This window comes from Ursus arctos, unplaced genomic scaffold (genome assembly GCF_023065955.2).
Source record: "Ursus arctos isolate Adak ecotype North America unplaced genomic scaffold, UrsArc2.0 scaffold_26, whole genome shotgun sequence".
Classification (NCBI taxonomy): Eukaryota; Metazoa; Chordata; class Mammalia; order Carnivora; family Ursidae; genus Ursus; species Ursus arctos.
This window is the reverse complement of record NW_026622941.1, coordinates 38,520,642-38,535,703: the sequence shown is the minus strand read 5'-3', so window position 1 is coordinate 38,535,703 and position 15,062 is coordinate 38,520,642. Positions and strand designations below refer to the sequence as shown.

The 15,062-nt window shown below is 56.8% G+C and overlaps 1 protein-coding gene across 1 annotated transcript in view; it reads left to right on the top strand.

Annotated features, from left to right (window-relative positions):
* The first annotated feature begins 474 nt into the window (after positions 1 to 474).
* The window catches only part of COL2A1 (collagen type II alpha 1 chain), a 30,175-nt gene continuing 15,587 nt past the window's right edge, over positions 475 to 15,062 (top strand). Inside the window, exons 1-16 of the mRNA XM_057318811.1 lie at positions 475 to 559; positions 6,225 to 6,241; positions 6,424 to 6,456; positions 6,562 to 6,594; positions 6,693 to 6,746; positions 6,897 to 6,998; positions 8,020 to 8,097; positions 8,728 to 8,772; positions 8,872 to 8,925; positions 9,335 to 9,388; positions 10,163 to 10,216; positions 10,635 to 10,688; positions 10,816 to 10,869; positions 11,156 to 11,200; positions 11,698 to 11,751; positions 14,762 to 14,806. Of these exons, the coding sequence (XP_057174794.1) occupies positions 475 to 559; positions 6,225 to 6,241; positions 6,424 to 6,456; positions 6,562 to 6,594; positions 6,693 to 6,746; positions 6,897 to 6,998; positions 8,020 to 8,097; positions 8,728 to 8,772; positions 8,872 to 8,925; positions 9,335 to 9,388; positions 10,163 to 10,216; positions 10,635 to 10,688; positions 10,816 to 10,869; positions 11,156 to 11,200; positions 11,698 to 11,751; positions 14,762 to 14,806 (861 nt within the window). The remainder of the gene's footprint in view (positions 560 to 6,224; positions 6,242 to 6,423; positions 6,457 to 6,561; positions 6,595 to 6,692; positions 6,747 to 6,896; positions 6,999 to 8,019; positions 8,098 to 8,727; positions 8,773 to 8,871; positions 8,926 to 9,334; positions 9,389 to 10,162; positions 10,217 to 10,634; positions 10,689 to 10,815; positions 10,870 to 11,155; positions 11,201 to 11,697; positions 11,752 to 14,761; positions 14,807 to 15,062) is intronic.

Here is a 15,062-nt window from a genome sequence, read left to right as displayed (position 1 = left end):
GAGGCCCCCCTTCCCGCCTGTGGTCGGAGGGGGCAGCGCCGCAGCCCTGGGTTGGGGGGAGGACAGCAGCCGTCTCTGCGCCCCGCCCGATCAGGCCACTCAGCACACTAGGGGTGGGGGGCGGGAAGCAGGACTAGCGGAGAGGGGGGTCCTGCCCAGGCAGGTGCGGGCTCTGGCTGGGCCCAGGCGGGCTCCGGGGGCGGGGTCTCAGGTTACAGCCCCGCGGGGGGCCGGGGGCGGCCCGCGGTTTGGGCGAGTTCGCCAGTCTCGAGAGGGGCCGGGCGCATATAACGGGCTCCGCGGAGGGGAGAAGACGCAGAGCGCTGCTGGGCTGCCGGGTCTCCTGCCCCCTCCTCCTGCTCCAAAAGCCTCCTGCATGAGGGCGCGGTAGAGACCCGGACCCACGCCGTGCTCCTGCCGCCTCGCTGCGCTCCGCTCCGCTCGGGCCGGCTCCGCCAGGCCCCGCGGTGAGCCATGATCCGCTTCGGGGCTCCCCAGACGCTGGTGCTGCTGACGCTGCTCGTCGCCGCTGTCCTTCGATGTCACGGCCAGGATGTCCGTAAGTCGCCCCACGCCCCTGCCTGCCACCCTTCTGTGCCATCCTTCCGCACCCTCCCCCCACGCCCTCTACCGCTCTGGAGCCGGCGGGTCCGGGTTAGAGCGGCTCCCGGGGTCACGGCGCGCCTAGACTTGGGACTTGGGTGCAAGATGCTCAGGAGCTCAGCTAGCGGAGTTCTGCAAGTTAGGGTCTCTGTCCGAGGGTCCTCCCGTGCGGGTCGCAGTTGGAGGCATTTGCAGGTCTCTACATTGCGCAGGAATTTGAAACGTGCAGTGCCGGGTCGAGATGTTTGAGCACAGATTAAAGAGTGCTCTTTTCCCCCAGCTTTGAAAATTAGGCAGGCGTACACGCGCACAACTCACCTCGAAGCACTCGGAGTTCAGCAAAAACAGGTCTTAGCCCATCGATCTTAGGAGAAGTTGGAACGGGCACTAGCGAAGGAGTGAGGAAGCGCCAAAGGGTTGACCTCGCAATCTTGTCCAGGGGTTGGTGGCCGAAGGGTTCAAACGGGAGTTAGACAAAGGAGATGCTCTGAAACTGGTGGGCTGAAATCCGAGGCCACAAAGAGCCTTCGGAGACGCGCTCTGAGACCTCAGCGCTTCTCGCAGTTTCCTCCCCCTCCCGGCTGGCTCAGGAGCAAGGTGCAGCCCTCATTCTCATCTCGGCTTTCGCCCTGCCTCTAACGGGTACAGAAACTTCCCGTAGGGGAGGCCATCTGAAAGGCGATAACATTCCAACCAGACTGTGCTTTTCAAACGCCCCAGAAAATAGCGCCCCCTCCCCGCCGTCTTCCCCTCCAAACCCCGGAGGTACTACCATGAGTTCCTCTTCTAAGTTTCTGGAGCTCGCGGAGCCAGGCTACGGGCTGTGGGTCTGTGTCTCTGTGTGTGTGGCAGGGGAGGGGGCCACAGTTGGTAGATTGCCGTAACAATTTCAACCCAATATAGTTAGAGATGGCAGTTTTACAGTCTAGTCCAAAGGCGGTTCGGATCGCACCTTTCCATCGCCTCCTTTGGTAAAGTCCCCACTGTCTGGGATTATATTCAGGACAAACGAAGCCTGGAAAGTGTATTAGGTAGAGAGGACTTTTTTTCCCCCCTCCACGTGTTTGGGCATGTTTCCGATGGCTGGGATTCCAGCCCTGTCTTTTTAAGTTACAGATTGTAAATCAATCTCAGAGGAAACTTTTTTGGGGGCGTCGGATGGGAGGGGGAATCAAAATCGCTCTGCCGACCAGGCTCTGTCTGGTCTCGCCTGCCACCAGGCTGTCTCCAGAGACGGTTTGGAAGGCTCTGGGCCCAGGAGGACTTTCCGTTCATTAGAGAAGCTGTGAGGCGGGGGCAGGACGGGCCCGCGGCACAGCAGCAGGGAGCCCCGGGCAGGAGAGTCTGGCCGGGTGGTCGGGTGCTGCGCTGAACTGGCTGCGCGCTCCCGGACACTTGTTGGAATACGGTGTGTCTATAAGTGATCCCGGCTCGGACTGACTCTATTTTGTCGTCAATTTGCAGGGACACCCACCTCTGCTTAGTGCACAATGAAATTAGCTAAGTGACTTTAAAATAATTGTCCAATTCTCCATCTGGTATTAGTGGCACTCATTTCAGTGGCAGAGGCTCTCAGCGCCGCAGCTTTGCCGGGAGTGAGTGAATTCCACAGTTTCTAGGGCCCAGATCTTCCGGTCACTCCCCCTGCTCCCAGAGGGAGTGCATCGGGGCTGTTGACTTTGCTCCCTGGCGCATCCCAGCCCCGTCACCCCCTCCCCTGGGTCAGTGGACTCGAGAAGTGACATGGGGAAAAGCACGGTCTGCGTGGACGTCAGTGATGTCAGAAGCCTAGAGCTCGGGCACGCCCCTCCTCCCCATCTGCCCACGAGTTTGAGAAACTCATTGGAGGCGGCGTCTTTGACCCACATCTGCATTTCACAGCCCTCGCCTCCGAAAGTGCCCCTCGGCGGAGGGGAGAGACCTCAATCCTCCTTTGTGAGGCTTGTTTGCGTTGGGAGATTGGCAGCGATGGCTTCCAGATGGGGCTGAAATGCTGCCCGTATTTATTTAAACTGGTTCCTTGCGGAGACCTGTGAATCGGGCTCTGTGTGCGCTCGAGAAAAGCCCCATTCATGAGAGGCGAGGTCCGGTGGGTTCCCCCGGACTCCCCGACCCCCTCTCCACAATGCCCCCCTGTGCCCGCCCGCCGCCACCTCCGGGCTCCAGCCCTGCGCAAAGCGACGGCGAAGCAAAAACAGTTCCCCGAAAGAGGTAACTTTTTAATTGGCCTGCTACAAAGGAGCACTTTATGCCGCGCTGCGGTAACGAGGGGAACCGGATCAGGCGCGCCGGGATGCTATCGGCAGCCGCTTCGAACAGCAATTATGGTGGTGCTGGGCTCCTCCGTCCACACCTAGGGGATCCGGTTACGGGGCTGGCTCCTTTCTGGGGCAGTCATTTAATCCTACTTTTCACCCTCCCAGTGTCTGGGCGAGCCGCGGCCCGGGGAGTCATCCAACGGCTCCCGCAGCCTGCGCCGCCTGGCCCCGCCCCTGTGCATCCCTGGGCCGCGCGTCCGAGGGAAATCCGACCCGCATTCGGGTGCACCCCCTTTTCCCTGCATTTTCTTTTTTTCACCCTGAGCCCTCTTGGGTGAGAGTGAGCTTTTCCTTGGTCCGGACGGGAGACCGCAAACCTCTCTTCCTGCCCCTGCCCCACCGCCGGCTTTCTGCATTTCCAGCGGCTTTGGCGGTGGGCGTGTCCCCTCACGGGAACACCGTGGACACCCTGGGATCCCTTACCCTCGCCGGGATTATCTCGCCCAAAGGCTGAGCGGGTTCCTACTGGTGGCAAAGGAAAAAAAAAAAAAAGGTTTATCTTTAGATTTTCAGAGTCTCCTTCCAGAGCAGCAGACAGGGCCCTTTCTTTCTCCGCCCACCTGGTTTGTGGCTCTCTCCTATGATTCATTCCCTGCAGCTGCCATTGCTTTGGGGATTTTGATGAGAAAAACAGCGCTGGGCGCTCCCTAGCACGTGGTGCGGGCTCTTCGGCCCTTGGCGCTCTCGGGAGCGCTCTTGTCAGCACAGGTTTCGTTTGCAGGGTGAATTCCAGACGGCAGGGCGCTAGTGGAGAGGGACTGGTCGTTGCCATTCTTGGTCTGCATTCTTGGACAAGGCCAGGCCTGGGCTGGCTAATCTTAGCCCAGGCCAGGCGTTCAAAGCCCCCTGCGCCCTCCCCGTCCCCTACGTTGAGGTCTTGTCTTCTGATGGAGTTAGGATCTCTCCGGAGAGGGCAACGGCTGGAGGTCAGCAGAGGGGGTGGTGTCTTGGCCCTTCCTGCCTCCCAAGGCATTCTGTTAGCCTGCTGGTGGGGTCCCAACTGTATTGTCTGAATCTGCCTATCCTCCTTCTCGAACTGGTCCTGATTCTAACAGGATTTAAATAATGGGTCATGATCCTAATTCTAACAGCTCCTCTTTTCACCCCCGCCCCCACCCCATATGTCCACTTTGGGAGTCTGGCTGTTTATAGATTCTAATTTTTGTGGGTAGAATTTTCTACATGCCTTCAGCATTTTAGCTGTCAGTTGTATTTAGCAAATCCCGTAATTCCCAGAGGAAGGCAGAAAAAAGGCCTCTGTTCCTGTGCTGGGGGAGGGAGGGGTCTCTCTGTTTTCTCCTCTCCTCTGTCTTTGCAGTCCCAGAGTTCCCATTCAGCGTCTCACCCCTTGCTCCCACTCCAGCTTGCCCTTGCCCCTTCACCTCTGCCCCAGGCTAGATGCTGGAAGAGAATAAAGTACAGTAGCACCTCCCCCCCTTCCCTGCTGGGTCCGGATTTTCAGTGGCGAATAGAGAGCATAATTCAAGGTACTCAATAAATGTACCTTGGAAACGTGGATGAATGAAGGATGGCTTAGAAAAATAATTTTCAAGTTCTCTGTGTTCGGGTGGCCGGAGCCCGCATTCTTCAGCATTTGAATTATGTCAAGTTGATTGCAACCTCTTTCTCTTTTTCTCTTCTGGCTCCCCACCCCCTCCTTCCCTTCGCTCTCTCTGCTTCCCCTGCCCGGCCCTTGGTGCAGAGAAGGCTGGCAGCTGTGTGCAGGACGGGCAGAGGTATAATGATAAGGATGTGTGGAAGCCCGAGCCCTGCCGGATCTGTGTCTGTGACACTGGGACTGTCCTCTGCGACGACATAATCTGTGAAGACATGAAAGACTGCCTCAGCCCCGAGACCCCCTTCGGAGAGTGCTGCCCCGTCTGCTCAACTGACCTCGCCACTGCCAGTGGTCGTAATTTATTTATTTCCTGTTCACATAAATAAATTACTTGCAGGTGCAGCAAATGCCCTCCCATGGATGCTGGTCCTCTCTGCGAAGCACAGGGACTGGTTATCCATGGGACCCCAGCAGCTGAGGCTGAAAGGAAAGGCCACTTCTTGCTTGCAGGTTGAAACTGAATGAGCCTGAGACACTAGAGGGGTCCCTCCTCCCCCGAAACCTCCCCCAAATGCACTTCCAACACACGGAAGGATAGATGTGATTCCACAGAAGTATCCTCTTTGGAATCACCCCTGCAAATCCCTAGAGCCACGATGGGGATCGCATGCTCTGTGGGCAAGACCACAGATAAATTCCTCTGTGACCCACAGCTCGTCTTCTCTGTAGAAGACCGCTAAATATCGGGTCTTCAGTGGGGAGACAGAGGGCAGGCTCCCTCTTTGAAATATGGAAGCTCGGTGGCAGTTTCCTTTTGTTTTTACCTCTCTTGGAGTTAACTGCCAATTAAGAAGCAAGTTAATAAGAGAAGGCGGAGCTGGGCTCTGGAAGGTGGGGCTGGGCGAGCGCCCCTCGGGCCTGCGCTCCGGTGGGTTTATTTACTCCCAGCCGGAGCCGGTGCTGGTCCGCGTGTCCGCGACCCCTCCTCAACACTGGATACAGACCCCGTCTCCCTGTAGGGTGGCGGGGGGGGGGGCACATGCCTAGGCCCCTTGGGTGGCCCTCACTCTCCCCCTCCTACTCAAACGGAGAAGAAAGTGGAAAGGGAAGCAAGGAGTTGCCCTTCCTTAACACTTTGCCAATACTGGTGAACTGCTTTTATGGTCCAGATTTCCGGGTCATTTCTGAGGCCCACGTGAGGGAAGTGTTGATTGCCTCACTACTTTGCTGCTACGGAGGGGGAAGGGGTCACTGATTTGGGATGGCCCTGGCTGCAATGCCCTCTCTAACTGTGCCCTCCTGTGTTCATGTGCTTGCTCCGAGGAGACTCAGCTTGGACGTAAGACCCTTCTGATCCCCTAACTCCTTCTGGGAGGGCTTGGGCTGCGGGAAGGGCTTCCTACCCTGTGGGGAGAGAAGAGGCTTGGACCTCCTGCCAGCTTCTGGTGCTGCCTTTCTTGGTGCTAATTAGGTCTTGAGCGTGTTTCCTCTTCATACGCCCTGCTCCATTCTTTTGCATGCTGACTGCTTTTTCAGTAACAAACTCTGGGTCAGCTCCCTTCCTCAAGGGACTTCAGCAACCCCAGGACCCCAATGACCCTAACATCCCAGCAGAGGGACAGGGAGTTGCCTCCTTCCGGGGTTGTGTCCTTGTCTTTGTTTAATCCATTAAAGAGTGTTTGAGTGACAAGAACTCGTACTTCTCCATCTCACAATTTTTCATTCTTCTCTTTTTCCATTTGCAGGGCAACCAGGACCAAAGGTAAGGGCTTTTCCTTCTTCTTTTTTTTTTTGGGGGGGGGGCTTTCTTCAGAAGCCGTGTTGTGTGCGCCCAGCCTGTGGCTGTTTTAGGGGCCCCTCCAGGCTTGGGCTGCAGGGCAAGGTTTTCTGCTTGGGGCTTGGTGGGCTTGTGTGGCTCCGTCCTCAGACTGTGTCATGTTGCAGGGACAGAAAGGAGAACCTGGAGACATCAAGGATGTAAGTAGAGATCATTCTCATACTGGTTGCGTCTCCTGCGCTAACGGGTCAGCTCCTTGGACTCCCGCTAATACGCCATCGTGTGGGTCTCTTTCTCTCTCACAGATCGTAGGACCTAAAGGACCTCCTGGGCCTCAGGTAAGAAAGGGAGAAATCGCTTCCTCCACCCCTTCCTCGAGGAACTGGTCTGCAGGCCCCCAGCCTTGCTGTCATCTCAACATGTTCTCCACCTTCAGGGACCTGCCGGTGAACAAGGACCCAGAGGTGACCGTGGTGACAAAGGTGAAAAGGTGAGTTGAGAAGTGCTCCCCGACCCCCCGTGGCCACCCCAGGGCCTCTGAGCATCTCCCCCTCCTCCCACCTCGTCAGGGGCAGCTGTGGATGTGTGGTTCTTGCATAAGCCCTGATTCACGCGGGTGCCCTTTTCTCTTTCTGCCAAGGGTGCCCCTGGACCTCGTGGCAGAGATGGAGAGCCTGGGACCCCTGGAAATCCTGGCCCCCCTGGTCCTCCTGGCCCCCCTGGCCCCCCTGGCCTTGGTGGAGTAAGTATCCCAATGTCCCCTTCCTTCAGGCCGTCCCTCCAGACATGCGGCTTCTAAATTGCTACTCACACGTACCTGGCTGGCTCCCAGGGCTGCCGGCAGTGTGTGCACAGCCCGTGCATGGGCTTCTCCCTGGGCCTGTAATTTAGTGGAATCACATATTAGGCCTGACACTCTGGCATGAAGGGCTGACTTTTTTCCCTCACGGGGTTTCTGCAAAGAAAGTCTTCAGTTCCCCGGCTCCCAGGCGTCTGTCCTCTGCGGTCGATTCCTGGGAGTGGGTGTGGGGGCCGAGGGAGAGGCTGACTGGGCACCTGTATTTCCTTGGAAGAAGAGTGACCACTGTCCTTGGAAGACATTTAACGCTGGTCCTTGCCAGGTACATTCCAAGCAACTATTCGTTCTCATGAAAGAGCCCCACTGAGTGCAGTTGTGCGGCTAAAGTCGTTTTTGGAATTAAGCCAGTCAACGGACTGTGTTGTCCAGTTTTTGCACATTTGCCGTTTTGATATTTGTTAGGTTTTAAATTCTTGAACTTAAGTGGCCTGCAGATGCCTACCCCTTCCCTGCTGAAATATTTTAAGGCTGTTGATTTTAGTCTTTTGCTGGGCATTAAATCCCTGGGAACTAAACGAACAAACACTAATATCACTAAATATCACTAAAAGTGATATTTTGGTTCTCTTTCTCAATGTATGTTGAACAACGTATTTACTATTTTAGAATTAAAAAAAAAAAACAACTCTGTACAATGAAGTGCGAGTAACCAAAACTCCTCCAAATAGCACTTTATCTTCCAGGGAGGTGATTATGCCGCTGGCACCTCATAACACATTTCCAGAGGGATGTTTCAGGAATCATTGGCAATTCTGTTCAATGCTAGGTTAGTCTCCAACAATTAGAGTGTATCTAAAACAGAGTTTTTTGTTTTTGTTTTTCCTATCCCGATTTATAGCTTACCTAGTTGAAAAGGAACAACCAGGGCCTCTCAAACTCCTAATGTTGTTGGGTTTATTTGCAGAACTTTGCTGCCCAGATGGCTGGAGGATTTGATGAGAAGGCTGGTGGCGCCCAGATGGGAGTGATGCAAGGACCAATGGTGAGAAAAGACACCAGTTTTTTTGGAGCCAAAATGGCAGGAGGTGGCGCTTAGCAGAGCCAGAGAATCTGACAACCTCACGTTACAGATAATTGCTTAGAGCAGCTCTTCTCCCGCAGTTATGTAACCTCCCGTGGGGTTAGCCCAAAGCCTTTGGTTTTTAATGGTGATGGATGCCAGTTCTAATGATGCGCTGGAGTGACCAAGAAGAATGAGGATGGAGAGACACATCTAGGCTGAGCTGCTAGAAGGCCGGTCGCTATTGCTCTTGGACTGAGAACTGAAGAATGCAGACAGCAGCCACTGTCCTCCAGCACCCACAGGACTTCCAGCAGGAAATGTCCGTCCTGCAGCTCCGACTTGGCACATGCTAAATGAAACTCAGACTTTAGTAAACATGGCTGCGGGCCAGGAGAAAGCAAGGCCGGCTTCTCTATCCAAGCGGTGCCTATAAATAAATAGATTGTTGCGTGGGGAGTGGGAAATGAGAGGGAGCAGCCACTGTAGGCCCCCTGCCCACAGAGTAACTTTCTGTCCTTTGTCTGGGCTGCCGGCTGGGAGGCGGGGGCATGCTGGCGGCCACTGGCGAATCATTTCCAGTAACCCTCTTCCTCTTCTGTTTCACTGCAGGGCCCCATGGGACCTCGAGGACCTCCAGGCCCTGCGGGTGCTCCTGTAAGTACCGGGTCTTTCTGCTCCGTGGCAGTGAGGATGCTTTCCAGCTCTCATGTGTCACTTTGTGGGCGAACGTGGTGTCCTCATGTTATGTTTTAGGGACCTCAAGGATTTCAAGGCAACCCTGGTGAACCTGGGGAACCCGGCGTCTCTGTGAGTACCCACACGGGCCCTGCCCTCCCCCTGGGGAGCCCTCCAGCGATGTACCATGCAGACCCCGAGACTGCCCAGAGCTTTCCCAGTGGATGGCCCCGAGATGCCACTTCTTAGCTCTGCGGGGTCTCTCCCGGAGAACCCAGGTGGCAAGGACCACCAGGAGCTCTGTCACAGCAGTCCCCTTTCTGGGTCCCCCCTGACCTGTGCCGCCTGCTGCCTGCCAGTATGATCAGCTCTGCACTCTTGCTTTCTCCCAGCACAAAGTGGGCTTCCCCTGCCCCCCACCCCCATCTTTCTTCCTTATGGGAGAACTTAGATTCCAAAGGTTACAGTCTCGAAGTTTTGTCCACTGATTAGGTATCGTCCCCCTCCAACCATCTCTTAAACTCTCTCACTTCGTTTATAGGGTCCCATGGGTCCCCGTGGTCCTCCTGGCCCCCCTGGAAAACCTGGTGATGATGTGAGTACACCTGAGCCGTCGAACGAGGGGCTGCCTCCTTTGAAAGGGTGTGTGGGGGTGTGGTAGGGGGCAGTGATGCCTAAGCGCCCTCAGCCTGGCCCAGGGTGGAGGTGTCCATAGGGGCAGGACTGGTCAATCAGAGACTCAGACCCTGTCTATGGTCTACATTCCCACCTGCACCTTAGCTTGCGAGTGCCTGGGGACTGCTTTGGACCCATCGGGAAGGGAAATAATTAAAACATCATTAGCTCCAGGAAGGGAAATTGAGAAACAGGAGAAGAGAGAGAGAAAACACAGGGGGAAGGATGTAGAGAAGGGAAAACAAAGGGAAGATACTCAACAGCCTAACATTATCTTAATTGTAAATGAGCTGGGAACAGTGCAGCCTAAGTCAGGATGTCCGCAAAGATGCAAACGGAGTGAGGAGACTCGAGTTGGCTCTCGAGCTATTACGAATCCCATTAGACAGTGAACGTCTCCCCGGTAAGGCCGCACTAGCCCAGTCTGCAGAGCCTAGGTGCGGAGAGAGGACTGTCCCCTGGAGAAGCCGCAGGCTCGTCGGGGCCGAGCTTGCCCATGCAATGTGCAGCTGCCCGAAAGAATACATCATGACCCAGGAAAAGCACTGAAAGTCCGGAATCCCGAGGAGGTGGGGGAGAGGAGTAAGCAGGTGGGCTAAAGGCACAGAAGACAGGGAGGAGAGACATGACCTGGAGCGTGCCAGCTGTGCTTACTTGTCTTCTGGGGAGCTGAAGTACATCTCTCTCCCTTCAGGGCGAAGCTGGAAAGCCTGGAAAATCTGGTGAAAGGGGCCCCCCTGGCCCTCAGGTGAAGTGCCCCCTGCCTTTTCCAGCCTCAAACCTTGTCCCAAGCCTCCCTCCTTGGCAGCCAAGGCAGTGGCCTCCCTCACTTCTAAATCAGAATCACAACAGCCCCTGCCTCAAGGCCTTCCCGCTCCTGTGCAGGCTCCTCGCACAGGCCCAAATGGGGGGGGGAGGGCGGGGGGGGGGGGGGCTGGGGGCTGGGCAGCTGTTGTTTACACCCATTTTGCATAAAATGAAGCCAGGCTAGTGCGGTGGGGGGGGGGGGGGGGCTCTGGGATCTCCTGCAGGAGCTGTCCAAGTGCTGGGCTCCTCACTGCCCTGCCGGCCCTAGGGAGCTGGCTCCGAAGGTTCTCTAGTAGAGCTGGGCAGCCTCGACTGGGCCCTCTGCTCCGTGCCTTGAACACCTCCGCTTTGACCTGCAGGGTGCTCGCGGCTTCCCGGGAACCCCAGGCCTTCCTGGTGTCAAGGGTCACAGAGTAAGTATCATGGAGAAGGGTGTTGGAAGGAAGGAATCGCCCAGGGGAGGGAGAAGCATTTGTGGGCATGAATCTCCCTCTTAGGGTTTCCCAGAAGTGTGATGGAACATTTTCTCTTGTCCTCTAGGGCTACCCAGGTCTAGATGGTGCTAAGGGCGAAGCCGGTGCTCCAGGTGTGAAGGTAAGGACCGCGGAGCCCAGGGGGGCAGGGGACGGAGGGAGACGTCAAGCAGAGGCCCTCGAGCTGCTGGAGCTAGCACTCGGAAGAGCTTTGGTTGGGAACAGCCGGTCCGACATCCTGCTGGAAGAGCAGCAGGCCGGGAGAGCTCAGGGCGGGGTCCCTTGCAGAACTGAAGTCTGGGGGTCTCGGTGCAGCTGAGCTGACCAGAGCTTTTGGCTTCTTCCTGGGAGTTTTCTGGGGGCTGCCAGTGGGGACCCGCTCACTGACCCTGTGCATCTTTCCCCAGGGAGAGAGTGGGTCACCCGGCGAGAATGGTTCCCCAGGCCCCATGGTGAGTATGACCATCCCGCCGCTCCTCAGACACCTCGGGAGCCCAGCAGACGGTGCCGAGAATAAACACCACCGCTCGCTTTGCGCAAAGTAGATACTCGGCTTCGTAGGTCTGATCTGATTAGGATCCTACCATCGAATAGATGATTTGTTCAAGCTTCACCAACATTTCCCTGAAACAGCCTTCACGGTGTTCAGATGTGCCTCAGTTTATAAAAATTCCGTGTCTTCCCCACATCTTGGGGAGTTCGTCGACGGCACGAGGCGAGCCGCGCCGGCGACAAGGCTCCCGGCAGGAGCAGCAGCGGCTGGGTGTCTGCCTGCGCAGAAGCGCCTGGGATGTGATGCGGGGGGTCCTAGATGAGCTGGGAAGGCAGGAGCAGGGCAGCCACACCCTTGCCTCCCAGGCACACGCATGCTGCCCCCGCTGGTGTCTGGGGACGACTGGCAGAGTGTCATTGAGCCAGCTCATGCTTGTGTTGTTCCGGTGTGTTCCAGGGTCCCCGCGGCCTGCCCGGTGAGCGAGGACGGACCGGCCCTGCTGGTGCCGCTGTGAGTAATGACAAGGCCCAAGCCGCCCTTTGGCCCGCGCTTTGGTTCACGAGACACTTTCACATAGGGCTCTCCTTGACCCTCCACAACCGCACGCGGTGTAGAGAGTATTGCCGTCCTGCGGGCATGGATCCTGAGTGGGCCTGGCCCCAACTCCCAGGCCGAGTCTGCACAGATGGAGGACGGGGCTGGGCTGTGGAAGGGCCGGTTGGTGAGGGCCGGCGCTCCCTTACCAGTGTGGGTTACTCTCCTCCCTGTCACAGCCGCCACGCACCCCCAGTCAGTCCAGTTTGAGGTTATGGACAGACTTCAGTTGGCTCCAGTGCCGCGCTTTTGTTCTTCCTGCTTGTTGAGACGATGGGCTAGAAGAGCGTTCACAGTCTCCCGTCGGCTCGCGGGGCCTTTATACTTGACACGCCGCGCGGCCGCCATGGCGCAGGCACTTCCCGGGGACAATACCTCCTGTGCTTTGTCTCATCGGACCTTCCCTCAAAAACTGTGCAGTAGATTCTACTCTTCTCCCCGTTTTATTTTTTAAAATTTTACTTATTTGAGAGAGAGAGAACACAAGCAGGGGGTGGGAGAGGGAGAAGCAGGCTCCCCACTGAGCAGGGAGCCTGATGCGGGACTCGATCCCAGGACCCTGGGACCTGAGCGGAAGGCAGATGCTTCACCAACTGAGCCACCCAGGAGCCCCTATTCTCCCCATTTTAGAGCAGAAGAAACTGAGGCCCAGAAAGGTTAAATCGCTAAAGACCGCGCATGGCCGCCTCAGACCCTGGTGGCCTCTTGTTATGTGGGAAGGGCAGGGCGCAGGGCTCCCCGGCGATTCACAGCCCGAGGAGTGAGCAGGTGTTTAGCTCTGACCCCTCAGCAGAGCGGCGTCCTTGCAGGCGCTCGGTCAGGCGAGTGATGTGATGAAAGCTGTGTGTAAGGAAGATTATGCTTTCTGTGGAGCTCATACCCCAGCCGCCCAAGCTCCAGGCCCCTCCTCGCAGGTCCTTGTGAGGCTGGCCGTAGCAAAGCAGCTTCACTCACTCTGCTGCTTTCCAGATAATGCGTCTGTTTGGCAGAAATTTCCCTCAAAAGCAGATCAGTGAAATAACAGGCAGCCTTGACCCTCATTTGTCAGCCTGAGCTGCTGAAGGGCCTTGTCCCGGAGTCACTTTGTGTGAGGGAATTAGAGAGTGCCAGGGCTGCCAAGACACACTGCTGTTTCTGCAGACTATTCGGGACTGGCTTGTGGCTTTTTGGCCAGGCTTGGAGCCACGGTGGTTGCACCGTGGTGGTTGCCCCTCCGTGAGGGGCAAAGATGAGCGGCATCCCTCTTCTTCCTCCTTCCTGGCCATGGCAGGCCCAGCTTCTTGCTCCTCCTTGCTGGTTCCTGTCCCCACAGTAGTCCGGCTGGCAGGCCGTGCATAGGTTTTGGCATAGAAAGTTGACAACGTCACATAGTTCCAATGCAGGCCTGGTGTCAAGGCTGGGCCCGGGGCTGAGCTGGGTTGGCCTCTGCCGGCTGTGGTCACGTGCCCCCTTGGGCCAGACGGTGCCCTCTCCCAGCCGTGCTGCCGGCAGAGCCACGGATGCCAGCCCAACACAGGCCTCCTGGAGCAGCGTTCAGCTTCCCTTTGCTCAGCCTGGGCCCCAGGCCTCTCCTGTGGCCAACCCTTGGAGGGAGGGTGCTCCAGAGTTTCCCGAAGCAGCCAGCCTGGCCCAGAAGGGGCTCTGGCCAATGCTGAGGCTTTATGTGCCCTATGACGTTTTTTCTGTCAATCTTGTTTCCCTGTTTAATGCCAATCTGGAGAGTCTCCGTCAGGAGAAATGGACCATAGCCAGGAAGAAGATCTGAGTCTTTTTTAAAACATGAGCTCCCCCTAAAGCATCCTTCTTCAGCATCCCAGAAGAGGCAGAGGCAGGCAGGTGGGGCTCACCTTGGGAAAGGTCGCCTTCTGGCCTGCTCTGGTCCCCTGACAAGGCCCAGGGGCCAGGCCTAGCTCCGCCTGGCCTAATGGTTCCAGGAGTTTGGGTAAAAGTTCCCTAGATCCTGAGGGGCTTCAAGAGAGAAACTGGGGAATGCTTACCACAAACCTGGGGGGAAGAATCCTCAAAACTGGTCCTACTGGTGCCTGGGTGGCTCAGTCAGCTAAGCATCTGACTCTTGGTTTTGGCTCAGGTCATGATCTCATGGGTCATGAGATTGAGCCCCATGTCAGGCTCCTCACTGAGCAGGGAGTCTGCTTGAAGTTTCTCTCCCTCTGATCCTCCCCCCACTCACGTGTGGTCTCTCTCTCTCTCTCTAAATCAATCAATCAATCTTTACCAAAAAGACACAAACTAGTCCTAGAGAGAAAGAACTGGCAGCCTTGTCTTACAATGTTAAGGACTCTCAGGGGTCATGAGCTCCGATGTGGTCCTCAGGCTGTGCCCAGTGCCCTGTCCCCATCACAGGGCTTCTTCCCAGCCAGAGGCAGACATCCTGTGGGCATCTGTGTTTCCTTAGGAACAGGTTGTCTGGAGCGGGTGGGGAAGGGGGCGGAGCCCAGAGGCATCCTGGAGCTAACCAAGGGGAGGCCTTCACCAAGCCTTAACTAAGGAGGTTAACCAAGCCCCCGAAAATGTTTCCCACCGAGAGCAGGTGGGAGGAATTGAGTTAGGTGTGCTGCTTGGCTCTTTCACTTTTCTTTGGCTCAGTTCACTGTCTTTAAATGATAACTTGGCCTTGAAGTTGGGGATATTTGGAGTCTAAACGAAAGTTTCAGAAATGATGGAATAGCAATGAAACCACCCGAGCTTTGCCCACTGCTGCCCCCAGCACGCTTCCTTGCAGCCACCACGGAAGGGTTCCAGGCTGCTCCTCCCCATGGGGCTGTCCTGCCCTGGTGCCCGGCGGCCTCCCCCTCCTCCCTGGGGCCCAGCGCTGCCCGAGTTTTCTGTGGGGGTGGACTGTGGGTGGGAGGGCCTGGCCGTGCGGGGCTTCTCACCGTGCCTGCTTCCTTCTCCCCGCTCACAGGGTGCCCGGGGCAACGACGGCCAACCAGGCCCCGCAGGCCCTCCGGTAAGTGCCTCTCACCCGTGGCCGGTTCTCCTGGAGCGGGTGGGAGGAGGAACGCTTTCCCCGTATTCCCTAGCATGTCGGTAATGAGCTTTGAAGCGGTGGCTCCTCTTTCTCAGCCACGATTTCGGCATTTTTTTGAGGAGGGACCGATAGGGAGGCGGAAGAATCATCTGCTTCTCACCGTGTGTATAGTTAGATACTTCGCCTGGGGAAGCCAGACTCAGGGACACTGGCCGTGGGGACAGTTTCCATCCAG